At 43.2% G+C, this 25014-nt stretch overlaps 1 protein-coding gene across 1 annotated transcript in view; it reads left to right on the top strand.

Annotated features, from left to right (window-relative positions):
* Window positions 1–25014, top strand: part of TPCN1 (two pore segment channel 1) — a 138708-nt gene that overhangs the window by 15304 nt on the left and 98390 nt on the right. Inside the window, exons 3-7 of the mRNA XM_040351920.1 lie at window positions 9513–9622; window positions 11755–11931; window positions 22993–23106; window positions 23236–23366; window positions 23976–24064. Coding sequence (XP_040207854.1) covers window positions 9513–9622; window positions 11755–11931; window positions 22993–23106; window positions 23236–23366; window positions 23976–24064 — 621 coding nt within the window. The remainder of the gene's footprint in view (window positions 1–9512; window positions 9623–11754; window positions 11932–22992; window positions 23107–23235; window positions 23367–23975; window positions 24065–25014) is intronic.

Raw genomic sequence — 25014 nt, 5'->3', positions numbered from 1 at the left:
AGGTGTCACGGTTCGTGGCCAGGTCAAGAGGCCCGTGGGCGGACGCGTCAGATGCGTTGGTGGCACCGTGGGGTCACTATCGCCTTATCTACGCCTTTTTTTCTCCTCTGAAGCTTCTTCCTCGTCTGTTACGCAGAGTGGAAGCCGAGGGGATACCAACAATCCTAATTGCTCCGGATTGGCCTCGCTGTCCCTGGTACGCAGATCTGGTGCGTCTGGTGGCAGATGTTCCGTGGCGCCTGCCACTGTGAGAGGATTTTCTGTCGCAGGGTCCTATCTTTCATCCTGCTTTACAGTCGTTGGCTTTAACGGCGTGGCTGTTGAGAGTCAGGTGCTGAGGGACCCGGGTCTGTCGGATTCGGTAATCTCTACCATGCTGCGGGCGCGGAAGTCTACTTCCTGAAAGATTTACCATAGTACGTGGAAGGCCTACATCTCTGTGTGAGGAGATGAATTGGCATCCCCGTGCATACGTGATGTCCCGGATTCTGCTGTTCTTACAGTGGAGTGGATCAGGCTCTCGCCTTAAGTACGATTTAAGGTTCAGATTTTGGCCTTGGCTGTTCTTTCAGCGACCCTTGGCGGCGCACTTTTTGGTGCGTACGTTTGTGCAGGGGGTTCGGCATGTGGCCCCTCCTGTGCGTCCTCCACTGCCTCCGTGGGACTTGAATTTAGTCCTCTCGTGCTTCAAAAGCCTCCGTTTGAGGGCATTAGGGAGATCCCTTTATTGACTCTTTTCCAGAAGGTGTTTTTTCTGGTGGCGATTACATCGGTCAAAGGGGTGTCTGAGTTGGCGGCCTTGTCTTGCAAGGCTCCCTATTTGGTCATCCACAGGGATAAGGTGGTGCTGCGGCTGCAGCCGTCGTTCCTTCCTAAGGTTGTTTCGGCCTTTCACCTTAATGAGGACATTGTTCTTCCATCCTTGTGTCCTCGGCCGGCGAATCCAAAAGAGGCTGCGTTGCATTCCTTGGACGTGGTTCGAGCCCTATGGATGTACCTGTCTGCTACGGCTCCATTTCGGAGGTCGGATTCACTGTTCGTGTCGGTGACTGGTCCAAAGAAGGGGCTGTCGGTCTCGTCGGCCAACATTTCTAGGCAGGTCGTGCTTCAGGCCTATACCCTAAAGGGGCAGGCACCCCCCTTCCCAGTTACGGCGCATTCGACCAGGGCGATTGGTGCCTCTTGGGCTTTCCGCCATCAAGCGTCTGTTTTACAGGTGTGTAAGGCAGCGACCTGGTCGTCAGTCCACACCTTCTCAAAGTTTTACAAGGTGGATGTGAGTGCGTCTTCGGATGCCTCCTTCGGCCGCAAGGTTTTAGAGGCGGCTGTTTAAGGTTGTAGTTCCTCCGTTGAGGAGCTCTGGTTTGTTTGGGGTGAAGTTGGTTTGCTGTGTTTTTCCCCCCCTCGATTTTTTTTTTTTTTTTTTTTTTTTTTTTACACTGCTTGGGGATGTCCCTAAGGTCAATTGCTGCTGTGTCCGTCCATGAACGGAAGAGAAAATAGGATTTTTGTACTCACCGTAAAATCCATTTCTCTGAGTTCATGGACGGACACAGCACCCACCCCTCCTTTGTTTGTACTGCTTGTTTACGAACTGAGGCTGCAGAGCAGAGAATGGGGGATGTACCCGGGGGGAACCGTCCCCTGGGAGGCACTATACTGTGTGGAGTGTTTAACACTTAACATGCTGTTTTTCTGCCTAGTCAATCTCCTAGAAAGGAGGATAATACCCTAAGGTCAATTGCTGCTGTGTCCGTCCATGAACTCAGAGAAATGGATTTTACAGTGAGTACAAAAATCCTATTTTTCTAAAAATACATTATGGCTACCTGGAGGTGTTCTGTACACAGAATGTAGAAAAATAATTTCCTGCTTGTACTAAGATGCAAGTCAGATTTCAGGTATCCCCTGCAACAAAAATGTCATTTTTGGTGAGCTTCCCCCTAATAGAAACACGTCTAAAGGGATGCAGGCCCAGCAGCTTTCCTCATTAGTGCCCTGCAGGTGCACAGCTGATTGATAATTATAAAACCACTCCCATTAGACTCACTTTCCACATAGGCACAGTGAAACACACAGGGATTTCTTCAGACTACCAAAAGGTGGGAATCTGCAACAAAGTTTGTTAAAATCCTTGCAATGTACATAGATAACCCAGAGGGGAATGTTTTTTTTTTTTTTTCTCTCAACGCAAGTGAAGGTAAAACCCGGGTCCACCCGAAGAAACATTTTTAACATCAGATTGAGGCTAATTACGGGAAGCAGAATCGGGTTTTTTTTTTTTTTTTTTTTTAAATCAATGCAGTACTTACCGTTTTAGAGATAGATGTTCTCCGCCGCTTCCGGTTATGGTCTTCGGGACTGGGCGTTCCTATTTGATAGCCTTCCGACGGTCGCATAAAGCACGTCACGAGTTGCCGAACGTCGGTGTGGCTCTATACGGCGCCTGCGCACCAACGTTCGGCTACTTTCAGAAACTCGTGACGCACTGTATGCGATGGTCGGAAGGCTGTCAATCAAATAGGAACACCCAGTCCCGCAGCCCATACCCAGAGGCCACGGAGAACATCTATCTCTAAAACGGTAAGTACTGCATTGATTTAAAAAAAAAAAAACCTGATTCTGCTTCCCGTAATTAGCCTCAATCTAATGTTAAAAATAAATTTTTTGGGTGAACCTCCACTTTAAGCTTTAAATGACCTTGTATTTGCTTACGTGAGCATTTGTGCTTGCACAGTGAACACAAATTTCCAGATCACCTGATGCTATTATTGCAACAAAGGCTTCATTCCGACAGGTGTGGGGAGTCGGGGACCCATCCTGTGTGCATGCTCCCTTAATTTTTTTGTGCCTTCATATGCTTCAGGTGAAAGAAACAAAGGGAGCATGCATGTGCAGGATGGGTCTTCATGCCCAACTGAATGAAGCTTTACAGCTCTATACTCGTTGCTGTATTACTGATCTTTACTCGGCTGTGTGCAATGTTCCATAGACAATGCAGTTATTTCAAATCGGTTAAAAAAGTGGCGTTATTACTCTTTTGTGTGCCATAGTATTGTTTTATTTTTACGTTTTTTTTTTTTTTTTTTTTTTGTTTTTTTTCAAAGCTATGACGGCTCTGCCTGACCGTCCCTCATGAATAGGTGTGTGATGATGTCACTAACGACATCATCACACACCCAAAGTAAACATAACACAGAAGTGTCCTGTTTACTTTTATTTTTACAAAGCGCTCCTTTGGACCACTGTGTGATTGCATCAGATGCAAAAGAGCTGATCATTTTAGCTCAGGGGCATACCACTGGATGAAGGCTGAGACAGGCAGCTGGTGGTTCCAGCCTGCACCCCTAGCAGTAACTGCTGTTCCCCCCACTGCCACTTTAAAAAAACACTGAGACAAACCGCTGCTATTCCAGTGCCGTTTTAAAGTGGCGCTGGGGACTCAAGTGGTTAAACAATCTTTGGAGACTATGGACATCCTCTATGTAAACCTTTTTTTCTTTGGAACCTGGTGAACTAGAAGATATTGTTTACAGTATTCTTATACTATATATCCTTTGTACCAACCAATGTACAGTTTTTATCCATTCTGTACTATTATTTTTTTTAATGAATTTAACTGGTCTAAATTAACATTTTTGTCTGAATGGACTTTAGCTGTAAACACTTTGAGCTGTAAGTTTCAGTTAGACTTTATAAGAAACAATGTTAATAATTAGACATTTTTAGTGAATTGCACTCAATGGCAGTTTTAGGCATCCAAGTTTCTGCACTTTAAGAGCAGCTGTTTGGGTGGGTTCATCAGTTTCACTTCAGTTTTTCCAGAATAGTTTTTGACATTACAAGACAAACACTAATAGATTTGGCTTTGTCAGTTTGTCATGTTGCTCTGTGTTCACATCTTCTTTTCTCCTGGAACTTGTAAGTGCTTGATGTTTTCAAAAATCTTGTGCATTTCGTAGTTGTAAATTTGGTTGTACATCATGAATTGGTTGTTTATTTTCCTGAAGCTAGCCGGTGCTGGGTACAGGCAGCCCATGTAAGTCTATGGAGATGCAGCAGCTGCACAGACAAACCGTGTTTTCAGAGTGAAATAGTGAGTTAAATGTATTCTCTGCGCAAATCTGACGAGCATATAGTAAAAATTTGCCTTTGATCAATTGTTGCTGCCCACACTGTAATGTTTCCCACATCAATATGACACAAAAAGCACTACAGTCCATTTAACATGGTTTCCCCCAGTCGTCTTCCAGGACAGCCCTCGAAAGATAGAGCTCCTCCCTGGACAGGAAACACATTGCCTCCAGCTCTTTAAAAGGCGGTCCCTCAGGCACCTGGTCAGTTTTTTGTGTTTCCTCAGTCGGAGGAGACATGCTGCCTAGGAGGAACCGTCTTTTAAAGGGGAGATGGATTGGGAGAGTATCCATCAAACAAGGGCTGTCCCAGCCGAAAGTCCCCCAAACCTTGATTTCTCCGCAGGCCACGGGTTCCCTCTGCATGTGTCTGGAGTTTCCCGTCCCCCCTCTCTCCGGTGCCCAGTGAGGAAGTGGGCAGTGATGGCAGGGCATTGTGGCAGTGAGAGCTCACTCTCCTCGCTGTAGGACGCCGTGACCCGGAAGACGCTGAGCGTCACTTCCAGTGGATGTGATGTCATCACTGTGCGCTGGAGACTGTGGTTCAGGTTTCCAGCGCAGAGAGAAAAGGGGAAGGCAGAGTCGGCGTATTGAGGCAAACAGTATGGGCTGAGAACGCCAACACACGGAGCACCATGGAGGCATCCCACGCTCCAGGGGAGTCAAACGCCGGCTCTTCACATGTAGGCTGGCCAGAGCCCTTTTTTCCCTGTGTATTCTTTTGCATTAGAAGGGGTGCTAGAAGACCCTGGGGGAGCCATCTTCTAGCTCTGTGGACACCTTAGCACACCGGGAGGAGAAGGCTAGATAAAGCTGTTTTTTGTACTTTCTTAATGGCCCCCTCTCTCCCTCTTGTTCCCCTCTCGGAAGGAACCTAGATCAGAACATAGTGCAAAAGCCTTTACCAAGTCAGACAAGAAAAAATGGCCCTCATGTAACACAGGGTTCTCATCCAATTATACAAAAACTTTATGCGCCACCTGTATTTCAGCCGTACTAAAAAGCAAGGAGGATTCCCCCTTTCCTGAACTTCTCGGCACCTTCAAAGACGAGATGCAGTTCACCTTCCAATCTTTCAGAAATCTTATCGCAGATACTCGAATCTCAGGCTCAGCCGTCAAACAGGATCAGGTGCCCACTCTCCCCCCTACTTCGGTAGCTTCAGGGTTAGAATAACCCTTGGAGAATGGGGAGACTTCCCTTTAGAAATACTGACCCGGATTCCTCCTAATCGGATTCAGTTCAGGAGAACTCGGGAGCCCCCACCAGATTCAAACTCTCCCAGGAGGAAGTAGACAAAGTCGTGGGGGCCATCCATGAGACCTTGGAGTTAAAGGAAGAAAAAACTTCACTCTCAAGGCATAAGATGTACCAGGGACTAAATAAAATGGAAACCCAAAGTATTTCCAGTACATAAACTCATGTCAGACCTAGTACTCAAGGAGTGGGAGGAACCAGATAAGAGGCCCTTCTTCTCAGGTGGTCTGAAAAGAAGGTTCCCCTTTGATGAGGGGTCGGACCCCAATTCGCTCTGGAATCAGTCCCCCCCCCCCCCCAAACTTGATGCCCCCCTAGGGAAGGTGTCAAAACACTCTGATTTAGTCTTCGAGGACATGGGGCACTTAGGGGACCCCATGGACAAATTAGGAGATGTACTCCTCAAAAGATCATGGGACACTGCAATGGCCAACCTTGGGCCAGCACTGGCAACGACTTGTGTAGCCCAGGATTTCGAATTCTGGCTTAAACAATTACAAGAACACCTGACGGCAGGTACCCCTAGATCAGAGTTGTTGAAATCCTTCCCCATGCTCTTTATAGCAGTAGGTTTCATTGCAGACGCCTCGACCAAATCTGTACAATTATCAGCCAGAGCAGCTTCATTATCCGTAGCAGCCAGGAGAACCCTTTGGCTCAAAACCTGGCCGGGAGACACAGCCTCAAAATTGCGCTTGTGTAGCGTTCCTTTTTCATGCAATTATCTGTTTGGCGCCCCTCTAGATGAAGCCTTAGAGCATACAGCTGACACGAAAAAGTAATTTCCCAGGAAGTTAGAACAGGGAAGGCCGAATAAACACTGATTCCACACAGAGAGGGAAGCAAAAAGCAAACATACTGTTTAACCCCCCTGACAAAAATCCCAAACCGCAGTGATGCCAGCTGCCAAGTGGGAGGAAGATTTGGGGAATTCCTTCTACAGTGGAAAAAACTAACCTCCAACAGTTTTATCAGGGGGCTAATAGAGAAAGGATATGCCCTAGAGTTTAACCAAAAATGTCCCGCGAGATTCTTGGTCACTCAATTAGCAAGGGACCCAGCAAAAGCGCAGGCATTACCACAACTCATAGGGGAACTAGTAGACCAAAGAGTCCTGATACCCGTTCTCAAACAAGAAGGAAAGGGTTTTTACTCGCATGCATTTCTGGTGCAGAAAACATCAGGCAAATACTGCCTGATCTTTAATCTAAAACCATTAAACACGGTCATACAGTACAAAAAATTCCGGATGGAGTCAATCTACTAAAGTCTAAAAAGACTGTTTCATGGCAAAGATAGACCTAAAGGACGCCTATCTGCACATCCACATCGAGGAAAGCTCCCAAGAATTTCTTCGCATAGCTATACGGATAGAGAAAAAGGTCTACCACTTTCAAAGCTGAGCCCTGCTCTTCGGTCTCTCCTCATCTCCGAGGATCTTTACGAAAATCCTGGCAGAGACCCTAGCACCATTAACCACTTAACGACCGCCGCATGTACATATACGTCGGCAGAATGGCACGGACAGGCAGATCAACGTACCTGTACGTGCCTGCCTAGACGTGGGTCGGGGGTCCGATCGGGACCCTCCACGGTACTTGCTGCGGTCGGTAAGCCTCTGGGAGCGATACGGGATGAGGGGGCGGCTATTCTTTTCTAGCCACACCCTCGCGATCGCTCCCAGCGAATCAGCTTCCTCCACTGCCCGCCCTGTGTAAACACAGGCAGGGGGAAGTGATGTCATCTCTCCTCGTGTCGGTCTTTTCGACTGGCGCTTGAGGAGAGAAGACATCTCACAGTAAGTTGGACCAACAGCACACTGTTGCATCGACTTATTTGCCAACAAAGAAAACGCCAAACTACCAGATTTTTTTTCTCGCTGAACTCAGATCAACCAGTGGCAGTCGATGCCCTCCAGAGTGCATGGATTTTCAGGCAAGTTACACCTTCCAACCTCTACATCTGTTGCCAAGAGTCTTCAAGTTCAGGACAGAGCAGTCATCTCTTATCCTAATAGCCCCCTTTTGGCCAAAGAGGGCATGATTTTCACTTCTGCTATCATTAGTGGATTGACCACCTTGGATGTTACCTTTCAGTCAGTACCTGCTATCCCAGGGTCTAGTACGACATCCCAATCCAGCCATACTAAAATTAGCGGCATGGTATCTGAAATAGACATCCTGAAATCTAATGCCGCGTACACACAGTCGTTTTTCATCATGGAAAAAAAATGACATTTTTCAGCATGTCCAAAAACGAAGTTTTTCCAACTTCCTCATTAAAAACGATGTTGCCCACACACCATCGTTTTTGAAAAATGATGAACAAAGCGAGGTGACGTACAACATGTACGACGGCACTCTGAAGGGGAAGTTCTATTCGCCTTTGGGCTGCTCTTAGCTGATTCCTTGTTAGTAAAAGACGATTCGTGCTTTTTTTGTCTGTTACAGCGTGATGAATGTGCTTACTCCATTATGAATGGTAATTTTACCAGAACGGGCGCTCCCGTCTCATAACTCGCTTCTGGGCATGCATGGGTTTAAAACGTCGTCTTAGCCCACCCACGATAATTTTTTACAACCAAAAAAATGCAGCATGTTGGAAAAAAAATTTGTCGTTTTTTAGAAGCCGAAAAACGATGTGAAGCCCACACGATGATTTTAAATGACTATTTTAAAAATGTCATATTTTTTTTTAATGCCGAAAAACGACCGTGTGTACGGGTCTATCGGACAGAGTGATTAAAACGTGCAAAACTTACAAACTCTTAAACCAATTACCAGAGCCATATACCTTTTTAAAGTCTGGAGGAAGTTTAACCTCTGGCTAACAAAACAGAAAAAGATAAATATGATTGATGAATATGGAAAGAGTTTGTGCAGGAGGACATTGATAAAAATATATCTTTAAGCAAGATTAAAGTACAGATTGCAGCCCTATCAGTTTATTTACAGTGTTCCTACAACAGGATCCGCTCATAAATAGGTTTTGTAAAGCAGTCTCTAAACAACGGCTGGTTCCATGCTGTAATGTTCTGACATGGGACCTGTAAATAATGTTAAAAACAGTCATTAGGGACCCCTTTGAGCCATTATCAAAGGCATCCTTAGAGATCTTCAATTGTGCTTTGAAAACTGTCACTTGACATAAAAAAAAAAAAAGTATTGGTAATCGGTATCGGCGAGTACTTGAGAAAAAGTATCGGTACTTGTACTCCGTCTTAAAGTGGTATTGGTGCAACCCGAAAGGCAGCCCATTCAACGCAGCAAATTTGGACAACAAAGTGGAGATGTAGCATTTTTTCTGCTGTAGTGCAGCACAATGCACAGCTGTGGGTAACCGTACATTGTGGTACATTTAGGGATTTTATGTCTTTTACTGATTTAAAGTGGAGTTCCACCCAAAAATGGAACTTCCGCAGGGCAAGGTGACCCCCCCTGACATGACACATTGGAAATGTAATTTTTTGAGAGGGTGAACCCTCTTTTTAGAGGGTTTCAGCTCCCACTTCCTCCCTGGGCACCGGATGCAAGGTCACCATCCCCCCCCCCCCTCGGTAATCATCTGGGACGCGTCACAGGCCCCAGATTATTGCTCGCAGCACGGCTCGCGCATGCGCAGTGCTTGCCCCAGTGAAGCCACAGCCGGGCTCCCACAGTGGTGATGCCGGCCCCGCGGAGAGGAGGGGGAGACGAGCGGGACTTCTTTCCCCCGCATCGCTGGACCCTGGGACAGGTAAGTGTCAGATTTTATTTAAAAGTCATCAGCTGCAGTATTTGTAGCTGCTGACTTTTAATATTTTAATGTTGCATATTTCTGTTAAAAGAATGCACTTTAATATGTTATAGTGAAATGGTGATTTATCGGTTTTGTATTTAACACTTCTGTGAATTTGCAAAAAATACATTTGCTACTTTTATATGGATTCATTATAATTCTATAAGGGCATCTAGTTCGAAAAGAAAACCTAACAAACAAAAATAACATATGAATGTTCTCATTTTGTGAACTTCTATTTTTGATGCCAGTTCTGTTAATGAGTAACAAAACTGCCTGGATTCATTAGTAAACTGCAAGCGTAGCTTCTTGTTGAGTGCATAATCTCTTAAATTTTACTTGCAGATCGAGATGAGTATGAAAGCCACACTATCGCCATGGACCAAATACCAGCATTGCACGAGTTAGATTTGAGCTGGGAGACTCGGTATCAAGAAGCTTCCATCTACCTCCAGGTTAGAATGACATTGGTGTGGGAGAGTGGTAAAATCCATTGTCTGTCGGTCAGTGGCAAATAAAGTTTTGTGGAGAGAATCCATAAATTGGGGAACTAATGGAATACAAGTGTTCAAAATGTATGGATGCAGTGTCTGTTTTCCTTGCAAATTCTAGTGAAGACAATATAAACATGTACAGTAAAACCTTGGTTTGAGAGCAACTTGGTTTAAAGCGGAGTACCAACCACAATTAGCATTTTTTAAATGTATGTCCTTTTCATCCTGCGTTTTTATAATATAAATCTGGTCACTTACTATTTTACAATCCGCCGCCGATCCGCATAGATATTCAAAAAAGATAGTTTATAAAACTATGTCCACACCGTAGTCATTTTGCTTGTGGGCATTGTGAAGCCTACAGGCACTTACTTCCTGGAAGTCTTGGATGGGGAGTGATAATTGGACAGCGCACTGCATCCTGGGAAATGATGACACACATTTCCCAGGAGCATTAGAGGGAGATGATGTCAGAATCCTAGGTAGTTTCAAAGACAGATTTCATGGGACCGCATAGCAACAGGCATTTCCAGATGACTAAAAAATAATTGTCTTTTTTTTTTTCTTTTTTAGTTGTAAGCTACAGTTCAAAGCAAAATTGTTTTTTTGATGGAACCTCCACTTTAAGAGTGCAAAAGCAAGGAAAAGAACATAACATGCTTCAATTACCTTACTACAGTGCAGAACTAAGCTAGCCACATACGTTAGATGGCATTCGGACATGTATGGAGGAACTGGCCTCCCTCAGGGCTAAAGCTGGCCATATACAATATTTTGAGTGAAAATATTTAAATGTCCTTCAAAAGATTTATTTTTGCTTTTAACATTTAATGTTGGAATGCTTGGAAAGCCACATTCACTGGTAAAAATTTCAAATCCAGCTAAAATATGAGTGAGCTCTCAAAATGTAGATTGCAGGGAACAGAAGCAGGTGATCGGCCAACCTTATATTAAAAATGTAAACATGATCGTGCAGCGATCAAAACTATACAATAATACTGTAAGTGACTGATAAAGTGCTAAAAATAGTCCCAAAATAAATATGCAACCAATATATTCCAAAAGTCTTTGCTTTAACCACTTGCCGACATGTATATGTACGTCCACAGAATGGCACGTACAGGCATATGGGCGTACATGTACGTCCCCGCCTTTCCGATCGGGACCCCCCCCCCCGCTACATGCGGCCGTCGGATACCCGCGGGGAGCGATCCGGGACGAGGGCTTCCCCGTGCTTCACTGTGGCGGCTGCATCGATCGAGTGATCCCTTTTATAGGGAGACTCGATCGATGACGTCAGACCTACAGCCACACCCCCCTACAGTTGTAAACACACACTAGGTGAACCCTAACTCCTACAGCGCCCCCTGTGGTTAACTCCCAAACTGCAACTGTCATTTTCACAATAAACAATGCAATTTAAATGCATTTTTTGCTGTGAAAATGACAATGGTCCCAAAAATGTGTCAAAATTGTCCGAAGTGTCCGCCATAATGCCGCAGTCATGAAGAAAATCGCTGATCGCCGCCATTGGTAGTAAAAAAATAAAAATAATAAAACTATCCCCCATTTTGTAAACGCTATAAATTTTGCGCAAACGAATCGATAAACGCTTATTGCGATTTTTTTTTTTTTTTTTTTTTTTTTTTTTACCAAAAATAGGTAGAAGAATACGTATCGGCCTAAACTGAGTAAGAAAAAAATGTTTATATATGTTTTTGGGGCATATTTATTACAGCAAAAAGTAAAAAATATTGCATTTTTTTCAAAATTGTCGCTCTATTTTTGTTTATAGCGCAAAAAATAAAAACCGCAGAGGTGATCAAATACCACCAAAAGAAAGCTCTATTTGTGGGGGAAAAAGGACGCCAGTTTTGTTTGGGAGCCACGTCGCACGACCGCGCAATTGTCAGTTAAAGCGACGCAGTGCCGAATTGTAAAAACGCCTTTGGGCATTTAGCAGCATATTGGTCCGGGGCTTAAGTGGTTAAAAAGTATTACATAAGATTTTGCCAGCTCATTATCTTTTATTGCTCACCATAATAAGAGCATTCAATTTAGCATTTATGTTATTTATTTTATTTCTCTTTCAGGAAGGAAAAAATAATGACAAGTTTGACACACATCCCCGGGACCCAAATGCACTTGCTGCATACCTCTTTGCCCATAACCATTTGTTTTACATGCTGGAACTGAGCACTGGGCTTCTGCTGCTCCTGCTATCGCTGTGTGAGGCCCCAGCAGTCCCCTTTCTCCGCCTTGACGTCTACGTACGTGTGACTTGGAGTTTGTGTGTTAGCCAAGTAAAAGACATATGAGAGGAAATGTGTCAGGAGAAAAATATGTAGATTACTTTTGCTGACCTTCTGCAAATACTAGTTGCCTGGCTTTAAAGCGGGGGTTCACCCTAAAAACAATTTTCTAACATTACATTGAGCTCAGTCTCGACATTGACAGTATGCCGATTTTTTTTTTTTTTTGCTGTACATACCTCGTATAGCTATTTTCTTAGCCGGCTTCCGGGTAGTGAATCCTGCGGGAGTGGGCGTTCCTATGCAGCAGTTAGTGATTGACTTGATGACAAAAACTACCCCCCCGTCGCATAAGGAGCGTCACGAGTTGCCGAAAGAAGCTGAACGTTGAGTCGGCGCTATACGGCGCCTGCGCACTGACGTTCGGCTTCTTTCGGCAACTCGTGACGCTCCTTATGCGACGGGTGGGGGAGTTTTTGTCATCACAGCAATCACTAACTGCTGCATAGGAACGCCCAATCCCGTGGGATTCACTACCCTAAAAAGCCGGCTAAGGAAATAGCTATACGAGGTATGTACAGCAAAAAAAATCGTCATACTGTCAATGTCGAGACTGAGCTCAATGTAATGTTAGAAAATTGTTTTTCGGGTGAACCCCCGCTTTAATGTTGAAGCTATGAATGCAATTCATTCCTTGTCACGTATTTGGCACAAGTATGCAGCAATTGATACTGTTTGATGCACATGTATTTTCCAGGCTAGTGACTAAGAAAAAATTAACGTAGAACTAAAGGCAAAACTTTTTTTTGTTCAATTTTGGTAGAGTAACGGAGGGTTATAACCACTGTCAGTTTTTTGCGATCTCCATCTCATTGGGGAGATTTTCCTTACTTCCTGTCCCATAGCCACAACAGTAAGCGAGAGGACATCCTTCCACTGTGAGGGAATCCACGGTTTTTAACAGAACTAGTTTTCCCATTGCAAGACTTCCACTCTATTCTCATTCTGGCGAGCACTAAAAATGGGGGATTTTCTTTCATTTTTAGTAATAAAGTACAGGCCACCAGGACAAATAGAGATGATGAACACAGGCAGCTTTAAAATCTAAACCTGCTCCGCTTTCTACAAATTAAAAAAAAATGTTTTGCCTTTATTTTAATTTAATGACAAAGGATAAGTGTGATGCAGACAAAGTATTATTCTACTGTGGCGGTACAACGCTCACTATGTATACATGTAATTAGACACCATTTTATTTTTATGGCGGTCTGAATACATTTACTAGATAATATTAATCTATTAGGATTATGTGTTTGTAATCAAACAAAGCTAAATGCTGTGGGGAAAATTCCTCAACAGTACAAGGACAGCTGCAACAATAAGGCAGGGGTTCTACATGCAGTCTTAAAATTAATATATACACATTTGGCTATAGATACACTTTAACCCACATACCCTTGTATACCTGCATAGGCCTTTTCGGTATACAGTCAAATATCCATATATCCATTATCCCCTAATCCCCAACTAAGCATCTTAATCTGGGTATCTTGTCATAAATGACACATGGCAGTCCATTTATAAAAAAAAAAATATTTGTGAATATTTCAAGCATTCGCACAGCCATCACAAATATTCCCAAATAATGTAATTTTCCTAATATAGGACGGTGACAATTTGCAGAATATTTAAAAATAAAATGCAACGCTTAAAGTCCATTCTCAAAGTCCATAAATCTCGTATAACACCCAAAGTGTGTTGACATGCATACAGTTGTTGGGTGGAGTCTGGACACGTCACACTGCGTGTATGCGTGGACCGTGGCCATCTTGCTGGTTGGAAACTTCCTAAGCTTTTGTACATGACATGCTCGATTTTCACCATTACTGTGTGAGTATTCTGGATTTGTTTTATTAAATTTTTGAGTATTACTTACCTACTACACTATGAGGAGGTTCTGTTCTTACTTTTGGCACATCTAACCTGTGAAGAGACACTCTCAGAGGGGACAACAGGATTTTTAGTTTGGTGCAGTATCTGGTGAACAGGAGTGAGCCCGAGTGGTGTTGGAGCACTGTCAGATCACCTAAATTTTAGTGGTCCACGCTTGAGAGTAAGAGGCCTGTGGTGTTGGTGGAGGAATATTATTTCACCAACAACTGTATACATGTCAACACACGGTTATTCTATGATATTTATGGACTTCGAGAATATAAGCTTAAGCTTTGCATTTTATTTTAAATATTCTGCAAATTGTCACCATCCGCAACCCAAGCTAATTTCAATTCTTTGGGTTTATATTAGGGAAAATTACATTATTTGGGATTATTTGTGATGGCTGTGCGAATACTTGAAGTATTGGCAAAGCAATTTTTTTATAAACGGACTGCCATGTGTCATTTATGACAAGATACCCACATTCAGCTATGCTTGGTTGGGGATTAGGGGATAATGGATATTTGATTTTATACTGAAAAGGTCTATGCAGGTATACAAGGGTATGTGGGTTAAAGTGTATCTATAGCCAAGTGTGTGTGTGTATATATCATTATTATTTTTAAGATTGCATGTAGAACCCCTGCCTGATTATTTTTTTTTTTTTTTTTTTCTTTTCCAGAGAAAAACAGGAAATGAGAAACTCTTTAAACCATCATAAATTGTCACCAGGACAGATATCCCTACTTGAACATTTACGTTCTGTGTCGGCTGTAAAATTTTGGATGTGCATTACTAGGGTGTCCTGTAGTGATAAAGGGGTAGGTAGGAGAAACCACTGCACCATGCAGGGGACATGCTATTTTACATACTTGAAAGTGTTGCATAGCAGTTAGGGCCTCTTCAAGATTTATTATGACTCCCGCTGGACAGGTAAGTATAAATCCTTTTATTTGTCACAGTTTGCTTTTGTCCTTATTTCTAGTCGTAACAGGGTCACTTTAACATTTTCACATACTATAGAACCTTTCTAGTGCTGTGACCGCTTGATAAAATTTCCCAAGTTGTGGGGACCCCTAACAGTAAAACTATTTTTGTAGCGTGGGTTGTCAGCACCCAAGGCAAGACAAGTAATATGCGCCTCTAACCCACGGACATTTAGCGCTCCTAGTCCCTTCCACTCGTACAGTATTAAAACCCCTTATGGTAAATTTTAGCATGTACCACTCTTTCTCTTTGTTCTCTTTTCTTTCCCTTTTATCCCTCTTTATTTTAAGGATTCGGTGACCCCTGGGAAATCGGCATTCGACCCCCGAGGGGGTCCCGACCCCCAGGTTGAGAACCACTGCTATAGAGCATTGTGCTTAAAATATGGCAATCTTGTGACCCAAGAAGTAAATATACTGTATATATCATTATTTTATTTGTTGATAATACTAAGGTTGCCTACAGAGTTTACATGGCAACTGTCAAAACGTTTTCTGGTAATTTGTTGAACAAAACACTATTGTGCAAAATATGCACTTTAATTACTTGGGCTATGCTGCCACCTTCAGGTAATTTGGCAATATACAAAAAAAGCAGGAATCCCCGCCTAGGCCTCCCCTCAGCTTGGCTAAGCTTCAGTTTTTAGTTAGTGTCTTTAGGTGATAGATGTGCTGCTTACACTTGTCTTCCTGAAGATCTTGTTTCAGGGGCTTAACTCTTTAATTCCTGGCTTGGTCTGAAAACCTCTGCTGTAGGGGAAGGGAAGGGTCTAGTCCGGATCAGTCGCCTACAGCCAGAAGCATGCATAGAAGAGCAGGAACAGCCTACAATGTTGCTGGTTTGGGCAGTGATCTCCAGGTTACAATGTAACCAGTGTCTTGGCTGGCAGAGTGCTTTACAGGGCCAGGCCACCAATCCTCCTGGAGGGGAGTCAATGCCCTGTGGGACGCGCCCATTGCCAAACGTAAACATTGGGTCTTGTGGCCCAGCAGGATGTACTGGTGAGTTCTTTTTGAAACGGTGTAGCATATGGCAGTTTTTTTTTCTTCGATGTGTTCTCAGTATGTGGTGCACTATGGGATGTTTTTTTATTTTTGGAGCGATCTACAGCTGGACAGGTGCATCTAGGCATACTCGGTTGCTATTTTTTTGGTTCCTGGGCTTAGAAACACATGCAGTTGCAGGTTCCTGGTCGCATATCCCTGCACAGCTACAGTGCAGAAAAGCTCCAGTGATTCAACTGCACTCTGACACAGCCCAGCGCAGCTGCAACAGCTGACTTAACAGGCACCAGACACGGCAAGAATTGGGTCACTTGTCTTACAGGTTTTCTGGCTTGGGCCAACACTCCTGTCAGCTGGGTGGCTCCAATACAGAGTATGTAGTACTGTTAACCCTGTTAACCCTCAGCAAGCCATGGTTTCAGTCAGGCAGAGAGGTGGGGGAAAGGATAATTGGTTGGGCTCCCAAATTCCTTTCAGATGGGGGAAGACCCCTGCACAGTTTGCCCTGTAATGGCTCCCTTAAGGGTCAGATAATTTCTTTATCCCTCCCCTTCTTTTGAAATTCCACTATGTCAGGGTCACAATAATTTTGGTTTTTGTGTCGAGGAAGAATTTTTTTGCTGCCATCTCTGGCTTGCGGGGCCACCTCTCTGCATTCTGGGTTCTCACTGGATTAGAACACTTGGGACACTAGCTTAGGTTCTCCCCCCCCCCCCCCCCCCTCCTCCTCTTTTTCGGTAGAATGAGGCATTGGAGAAACATCCTTTTAGATGAGGAAGAAGAAGCTGTCAAAGACCAAGAATCCTCTGTAGATGAATTCTCTTAGGAGTCTTGGGCTGTTGCAGACACATAAGACCACAGTGTTCTTCATCATGGAAGTGGCTTGAAGTTGTCACTTCTGGAATCCTCTTCTCCAAACGTCACTAAGTTTTGGTTCCCAGTACACCATCGCCTGCAGGAAGCGATGTATGCCAATTGCGCCTATCTGGCCCAATCTTAGACAGCACAGGTGTCAAACACAAGGCCCGCGTGCCGAATCCGGCCCTCCAGGCCATTTCATGTGGCCCTCGCATCTCTTCCACAGCTTCCGAAGATCTCCAGCCCTTCTCTGGTCCTCCTCCAGACCCTTACTTTTTGCTTTCAAGCAATGTATCCAGCTTCTTCCCAGCAGAAGCATAAGGTAAGGGGGTGCACAGTGATGTACAGATACAACCGGATTTTTTGAGGGCAATAATAATGGTGATGCGTCCCACGATGAAATTGAGTTTGACACCCTTGTTCTACAGGAAATTGGGTTCCAAAGCTGTTGACCCATCCATTTTCTTCCTAAATAAGACCCTTATGGTCTCAGGGATGAGGTCCTGCTCTTTAGAGACACCATGGATAAGAGGTTAGGCACTCTTTAAAGCATCTTTCTCTTTGGTAAGAGAAGCTTTGTAGCTTGCGGTAACTGCTATGTGGGTTTGCCAAGCTATTAAATGTGGGGTGAAGCCTATGTTCCATTTCAGAGTATTTGACCCAAGGGAGCCTGCCATCTGGCAGTTTCTGGAAGATTTTCTGTAAGCCTTCAGTTTTCTCGGCCTATGCCTTAGAAATTTTAAACCGCAGATTTCATGGGTTGGCACAATGTCTGCCCACATGAGAAGGATACTTTGGCTCAGGTGTTGGTCAGAAGCAAATTTTGACATTACTTTGAGAGCGAACGCTTTTTGAATCATCCTTGGAGGCCTTCATCCCAAGGGGACTGTAGGTAATAGTGCGTTCTTATCCCTAAAGAAGGCGGTGAATGTGACCAGATAAACTGCTTTTGTAATCGAAGAGGAGATCTTTATGTAAGCAACTGGAATTACTAGTTTAGCTCTGTAAGAATTGGGGAACAGTCTCATGGCTTCTAATCCAAATATTTATAGTTCCTAAGCCCAACTTATCCTGGACCTTATGGGTCTCAACTAGTTCCTAGAAATGCAGGATATATTCCATCCCTATCAGTGATTGTTTTGCCTCATTAGAGGGACTTCCTGGCATTAGTGGATATCAAGGACGCCTATGTACACATCCCCATTTTTCAGCCTCAATAATGGTTGCTGACATTGGGCCTTTTTACGGAGTCCTTGGATCTGCCAATGTATCTGATTCCCAAGACCGGGGCAAGCCCTGGAATGGTGTGTGTTCCTGGAAAATCCTTCTAATAAATTAAAGTCCTAATGATGCCAGCCTGTAGGGCTAGAGAAGTGTTCTAGAAAATTTCACGGTTCAAGAACCTGGTGTGAGGCTTGTAAGTTTCATCCCCAACAGTATGTCACAGGGCACATTTTGGCCTTACTCCAGTATGGTGTGGAGAGAGAGGTCTCTGGCTTACCGCCAAGGGAAAGATCTCAGCCTTGGACATTCTGTTTCAGAGATCTATTGCCTCTCATTCATTTGTAAAAGCCTTTTGTGCAGGGTGTCGCATGGCTTTTTCACCTGTGTAGCCCACCACCCAAGTGCCATGCTTTAAGACATAATGACATACCATGTGTCCTGTGCTGTATGATTTAATAAATTAGGATTTCTGGTTTACCTGTAAACTAATTTTCTTGAAATACAATCACAGGACACACAGATACCTCCCTTCTTGTCTGATCCTCCTTGTTTGCTACAAAACTGAGGCTTAATTGAGCTGCGATGGGTTATATGCCTGGACAGTGATTCCTGCCTTTTTTGGCTAGTGTTCTTTTATTTTGAAGGTGATAGCATAACCAAATTTGTAATGAACATGGAGTCCTCTGTGTCCTGTGATGTATTCCCCAAAAAAGGCTTGTACAGGTAAACTGAAAAATCCAACTTTTTGCATCAGTAGACTATGCATGTTCTGGCTTTTTGAGGTGGTTGGTTGGTGGTTAGTACCTTACTTACCTCAGGGGTAATGCACTAGAATTTGGGTAGGAAAATAATTCCCAGCTAATCACTATACCCCAGGGAGGCTTTAGCCGAACTTGTCAGATAAGCCTGCAGACCTATAAATGTTTCTCAGCTTTCCTACTTATTTAGAACCTGTATTTAGTCAGATGCAGAACCTACAGTTGTGCTCATACGTTTACATGCCCTGGGAGAATTCATGATTTCTTGTTAATTTTTTTTTTTTTGAGAATATAAATGGCACAAAAATATTTCTTTCATTCATGGTTAGTGTTTGTCTGAAGCCATTTATTATCAATCAACAGTGTTTACTCTTTTTAAACCATAATCACAATAGAAACTACCCAAATGACCCTGGTCAAAACATCCCAGTTCTTAATACCATGTATTGCCCCCTTTAACATCAATGACAGCTTGAAGTCTTTTGTGGTATTTGTGGATGAAACTCGTAATCTTCTCAGATGGTAAAGCTGCCCATTCCTCTTGGCAAAAAGCCTCCAATTCCTGTAAATTCTTGGGCTGTCTTGCATATGAACTGCACGTTTTGAGATCTCCCCAGAGTGGCTCAATCATATTGAGGTCAGACTGAGATGGTCACTCCAGAACCTTTACTTTATTCTGCTGTAGCCTATGACAGATCGACTTGGCCTTGTGTTTTGGATCATTAGTATGTTGGAATATCCAAGTATGTCCCATGCGCAGCTTCCTGGCTGATGAATGTAAATGTTCCTCCAGTATTTTTTGATAACATACTGCATTCATCTTGCCAACAATTGTAACCAAATTTCCTTTGCCTTTTGTAGCTCACATCCCCAAAACATCAACTATTTACCTCCATACTTTTCATCATAGGCCTGGTTGACTCCTCTCCAAATGTAGTGTTTATGGTTGTGGCCAAAAAGCTAAATTTTGGTCTCATCACTCCAATGACTTTGTGCCAGAAAGTTTGAGGCTTGTCTCTGTTCTGTTTGGCGTATTGTAAGTTGGATATTTTGTGGCCTTTGCGTAGTAATGGCTTTCTTTTGGCAACTTCACCATGCAGCCCATCTTCAAGTGCCTCCTTATTGTGCATCTTGAAACAGCCACACCACATGTTTTCATAGAGTCCTGTACTTCACCTCAAGTTATTTTTCTTTGCATCCCGAACAATTTTCCTGGCACTTGTAGCTGTTACCTTTAACCACTTCCGGACCGGCTCACGCCGATATACGTCGGCACTTTGTAGAGGGATATCGTTATGTCAGCAGCTAGCTGCCATAACCCCGGTATCCCCTTCCTCGAGTGGTCCGGTTTCAGATAAAAGTGGTCTCTGCAGCGGATTTGCCGCAAGGTCACTTATATCCTGCTTGACATGGAGTTGAGTAAGGGGAAGATGGCCCCCACCCAGCTCCATAACATTGCAGGGCGGAAGCGATGTCATAGCCCATAGCGCTTAAAGGGACTTTATTTTTTATTGTATTCTAGTGTAAATATGAGATCTGAGGTATTTTTTATCCAAGATTTCATATTTGACCCCTTCCATACAGAGGATTTTCACCCCCTTCCTGCCCAAACCAATTTTTAGTTTTCAGCGCTGTTGCAATTTGAATGACAATTGCGTGGTCATGTAACCCTGTACCCAAACTAAATCTTTGTTTTTTTCCCCCCCACAAATAGAGCTTTTGTTTGGTGGTATTTGAACATCTCTGCGGTTTTTATTTTTTGCGCTATAAACAAAAGAAGAGCGACAATTTTTTTTAAAAAACACAATATTTTTTACTTTTTTATTTAATATCACAATTTTTAAAAAAAAAAACATATTTTTTCCTCAGTTTAGGCCGATACGTATTATTCTACATATTTTTGGTAAAAAAAATTGCAACAATCGTATATTGATTGGTTTGCGCAAAAGTTATAGCATTTACAAAATAGGTGATAGATTTATGGCATTTTTATTTTATACATTTTTTTTAATAGTAATGGCGGCGATCTGCGTTTTATTTTTTATTTTTTTATTGTGACCGTGACATTGCGGCAAACACATCGGACACTTTGACATGTTTTTGGGACCATTCACATAGCGATTAGTGCTATAAATATGCACTGATTACTGTGTAAATGTGACTGGCAGGGAAGGGGTTAACCTCTAGGGGGCGCTGAAGGGGTTAAAATGTTCCCTAAAGTGTGTTCTAACTGTTGGGGGGGAGGGGACTCACAAGGGGAGGAGACCGATGTGTGTTCCTCTGTACTGGGAACACACATTGGTCTCCTCACCTCTGACAGGAGGTGGATCTGTGTGTTTACACACACAGATCCACACTCCTGCCGCGATCACCGGCAATCACAGATGCCCGGCGGCAATCGTGGCCGCCGGTCACGAGCGGTGCCCCGCGCGCCCTAGATCGCCGGGAACAAAGGACGTCATATGACGTCCACCCGGATCGAGGGAGGGTTCCTGCCAGCGTGATTTTACAATGCACGGGTAAGGAAGGGGTTAAGAGGTCCTGTCATACTTTTTTTTTCTATTACATGGGATGTTTACATTACGTGTAATAGGAATAAAAGTTAAATAAAAAAAAAAATTAACGCGCTTCGTCCCGCCAAGGTGGCGTGCAGAAGCGAACGCATCCGTGAGTAGCACCCGCATATGAAAACGGTGTTAAAATCACGCTGCGATCGTTATAGCGAGAGCAATCATTTTAGCACTAGACCACCTCCTTCCCTTTTTTATTTTTTTTTTTTTTTTTTTTAAGCATCGCCTGTGGAGATTTTTAAGGGTAAAAGTTTGTCGCCATTCCACAAGTGGGCGCAATTTTGAAGCGTGGCATGTTTGGTATCAATTTACTTGGCATGACATCATCTTTCACAATATAAAAAAAAAAGTTGGACTAACTTGACCGCCGTATTAGAAAAAAAACAATATATAATGTTTGCGGGTTCTAAGTAATTTTCTACCAAAAAAACAAACAGATTTTAACTTGTAAACACCAAATCTCAGCAAGAGGCTCGGTTATTAACCACTTGCCGCCCGCCAATGACAGATTGACGGCGGCAAAGTGGTTGTAGAATCCTGACTGGACGTCATATGACGTCCTCAGGATTCTGAGCCGCCAGGGGCGCGCATCGCGGCGATCGTTGTTGCAGGGTGTCAGTCTGACACCCCGCAACACCGATCTCGGTAAAGAGTCTCTCACGGAGACTCTTTACCACGTGATCAGCCGTGTCCAACCACGGCTGATCACGATGTAAACAGGAAGAGCCGTTGATGGCTCTTCCTCACTCGCGTCTGACAGACGCGAGTAGAGGAGAGCCGATCGGCGGCTCTCCTGACAGGGGGGGTTTGCGCTGATTGTTTATCAGCGCAGCCCCCCCTCGGATCGCCACATGGACCACCAGGGAAGCCCACCAGGGAAGGGCAAAACAAAAAAAAAATGGGGCAAAAAAAGTAAAAAAAAATAAATAAAAAGTCAGAAAAAAAAAAGTCTGGGGGGGGGGGGGGGGGGAAAGATGCCAATCAGTGCCCACAAATGGGCACTGACTGGCAACATAAGTAAATCAGTGCCGCCCATCAGTGCCACCCCACAGTGCCCATCTGTGCCACCCCACAGTGCCCATAAGTGCTGCCCATGAGTGCCCACCTGTGCCGCCTATGAGTGCCCAGTGCCGCCCATCAGTGCCGCCTATGTGTGCCCATCTGTGCCGCCTATGTGTGCAGAGGTGATCAAATACCACCAAAAGAAAGCTCTATTTGTGGGGAAAAAAGGACGCCAATTTTGTTTTGGTACAGTGTAGCATGAACGCGCAATTGCCATTCAAAGTGCGACAGTGCTGAAAGCTGAAAATTGGCTTGGGCGGGAAGGTGCGTAAGTGCCCGGTATGGAAGTGGTTAAGTGGCCATTAAAACTCCATTGTGTCAACTTGTGTGCATGTTATCAGGCCAAAATCACCAGGGTATGTAAACTTTTAAACAGGGTCATTTGGGTAGTTTCTGTTGTCATTAGGATTTAAAGAGTAAACACAGTTGAGTGATAATAAATGGCTTCAGCCAAACACTAATCGTGAGTAAAAGAAATATTTTTGTGTTATTCATATTCTCTGAAAAATGGCCAAGAAATCATAAATTCTGCCAGGGTATGTAAACCTATGAGCACAACTGTAAGCCACTGATTAATGGGAAGCAGCCTTGTTGTTTAGGAGACATGTTTGGTTTCGGAATAAAATAATTGCTGCTCGTGTATGACCTTTCTTGCTTATTTCATCTGTTTGCCAATTCCAGGTCCATGCCACTCTGGAACTACTTACCCTGGTTTTTGTGGTGTTTGAACTTAGCATGAAGATGAGATGGCTTGGGTGTCATAACTTCTTGAGACACCGCAGGACCATGCTAAAGGTCAGTGGATCAATATACATCTCTGGTATCCAATCATTAAGAAGTAATGTATTTTAATATTGTATATGTAAATAATCGCAGTCACATTCGATTACACACTTACGTCTTTTTATCTATGCGTCTTTGCAGAGTTGTGTTTTATTGGTTCAGTTTGTGGAAGCTATTGTGGTGCTCATAAGACAGACCTCCCATGTGCGTGTAACAAGAGCCCTGCGACCTATTTTCTTAGTGGACTGCAGATATTGTGGGGCAGTCAGAAGGTGAGAAAGGGACTTTATTTTTTTTTTTTTTTATGCATAGTCACAAATTGTAAAGGGGTGCATATATGGAGTAATCGTTTTAAGATTTGGACATTGAGTGTGGCCAATTGTAAATGTGTTTTTTTTGTTGTAAAAAATCTGGTTATTGGGCTGTCGGATAAGCTGCTGGTCACTTGCAATAAACATATAGCCAATGCTACAGGGCTACACATATTAACACAGTTTAGTTATATAGACACCGTAGACAATTTAAAATCAAGCACTGTGATAGAAATTAAATTTCTTATTTCGCCCTCATGTATATTGATATTGTCAACTCTTTTGTGTTTGTATAATATAGAGATTACCTGGTAAATTATATTTTATGTTGATAGTCCTGCTGCTTGTCTATTATTATAAACATCAAGGGCGGCTGAACTAAAAACTCATATTTGTGGCATTTGGTTAGCAAATGTTCAATCTGTTTACCAGAATATTTCATTAGTAATGTAAGATTCTGTCAAAATAATACATGAGAATTTATGAGATGATTATACTTCATTTTCTTAGTGCACAGTACTTAGCAGGCTGCCTGTGCATAAAATGTAAGACTGTTTTGTTGCTTCATAGGAATCTGCGCCAGATTTTCCAGTCTCTGCCACCATTCATAGATATTCTGCTGCTCCTTTTATTTTTCATGGTCATTTTTGCAATCTTGGGTAAGTAAATGAATAAGTCTTTGCATGTAGGGAAATGTGCCTTCATTCATGTCTCCGATTTTATACTTGTGAGGTGAAAAAAAGCCATTTACACCCTTAAAAAGCTATACTTACTATACAATTGTACTTGTGACATGAACAAAGCTATTCAGATGTTTTTTAAAGCTGAACTTCAGGCACATATAAAAGACACACATTAATATATCTCTGTATTCATGAATATATCACTGAATTTATTGTTTTAAATGCAAGCACTATACATGCCTTATTTTAATTTGGTATCGCTTTTTTGGAATCCGCTGTACAGCAGTGCTCAGACTGTGGGAAGGAAGAAGCAACAAAAGTAGCCAATCAGTTGTACTGTGCTGTAATGAGCATGGTGATAGGGAGGAGGGGGGGGGGGAGAACAGAGTGGCATAGAGATGAGCATTTCATTGTGCTGCTTTTACATTCATTGTCCAGTCACAGACTTTGGCAGGTACAAGACCTGTAAGTGTTAACTGCAGCAAAGAAAAATCAGGTCCCCTGCCCTGTCGAACAAGACTGTGTTGTATAACAGAACTACTGTATGTAAATCCCAGAACTGAATGGACAGAAATAAAAACAATTTGGCAGGTAAAATAGCTTCCCTAAATGTATTTGATCTGTGTTTGTTGCGGTTTAGCTGGAGTTCAGCTTTAACCACTCAATTCCCCAGCGCTGTTTTAACTATGTAGTGCAAGGGCCTGCCTGATTGCATCATTCAAACTGTTTAGGTTTGACCTCGTATTATGTGGTTTTGATAAATCTAAAGGAAAATTGTACAAGAAAATGGTATAATATATGGTCAGTTTCTAGTGCTTCTGAGTGAAATGCTTCTGTTTTCTCAAAACTTTATTTGCCTCCATGCCTTCCTATTTTTCCTAACCTAAAGGTGTTAAAATAAGCCGCTTATTATCAGGCATGTTAAT

Source organism: Rana temporaria, chromosome 1 (assembly GCF_905171775.1).
Source record: "Rana temporaria chromosome 1, aRanTem1.1, whole genome shotgun sequence".
Taxonomy (NCBI): Eukaryota; Metazoa; Chordata; class Amphibia; order Anura; family Ranidae; genus Rana; species Rana temporaria.
The sequence above is the reverse complement of the archived record's forward strand: the minus strand, read 5'-3'. Positions and strand labels throughout refer to the sequence as shown.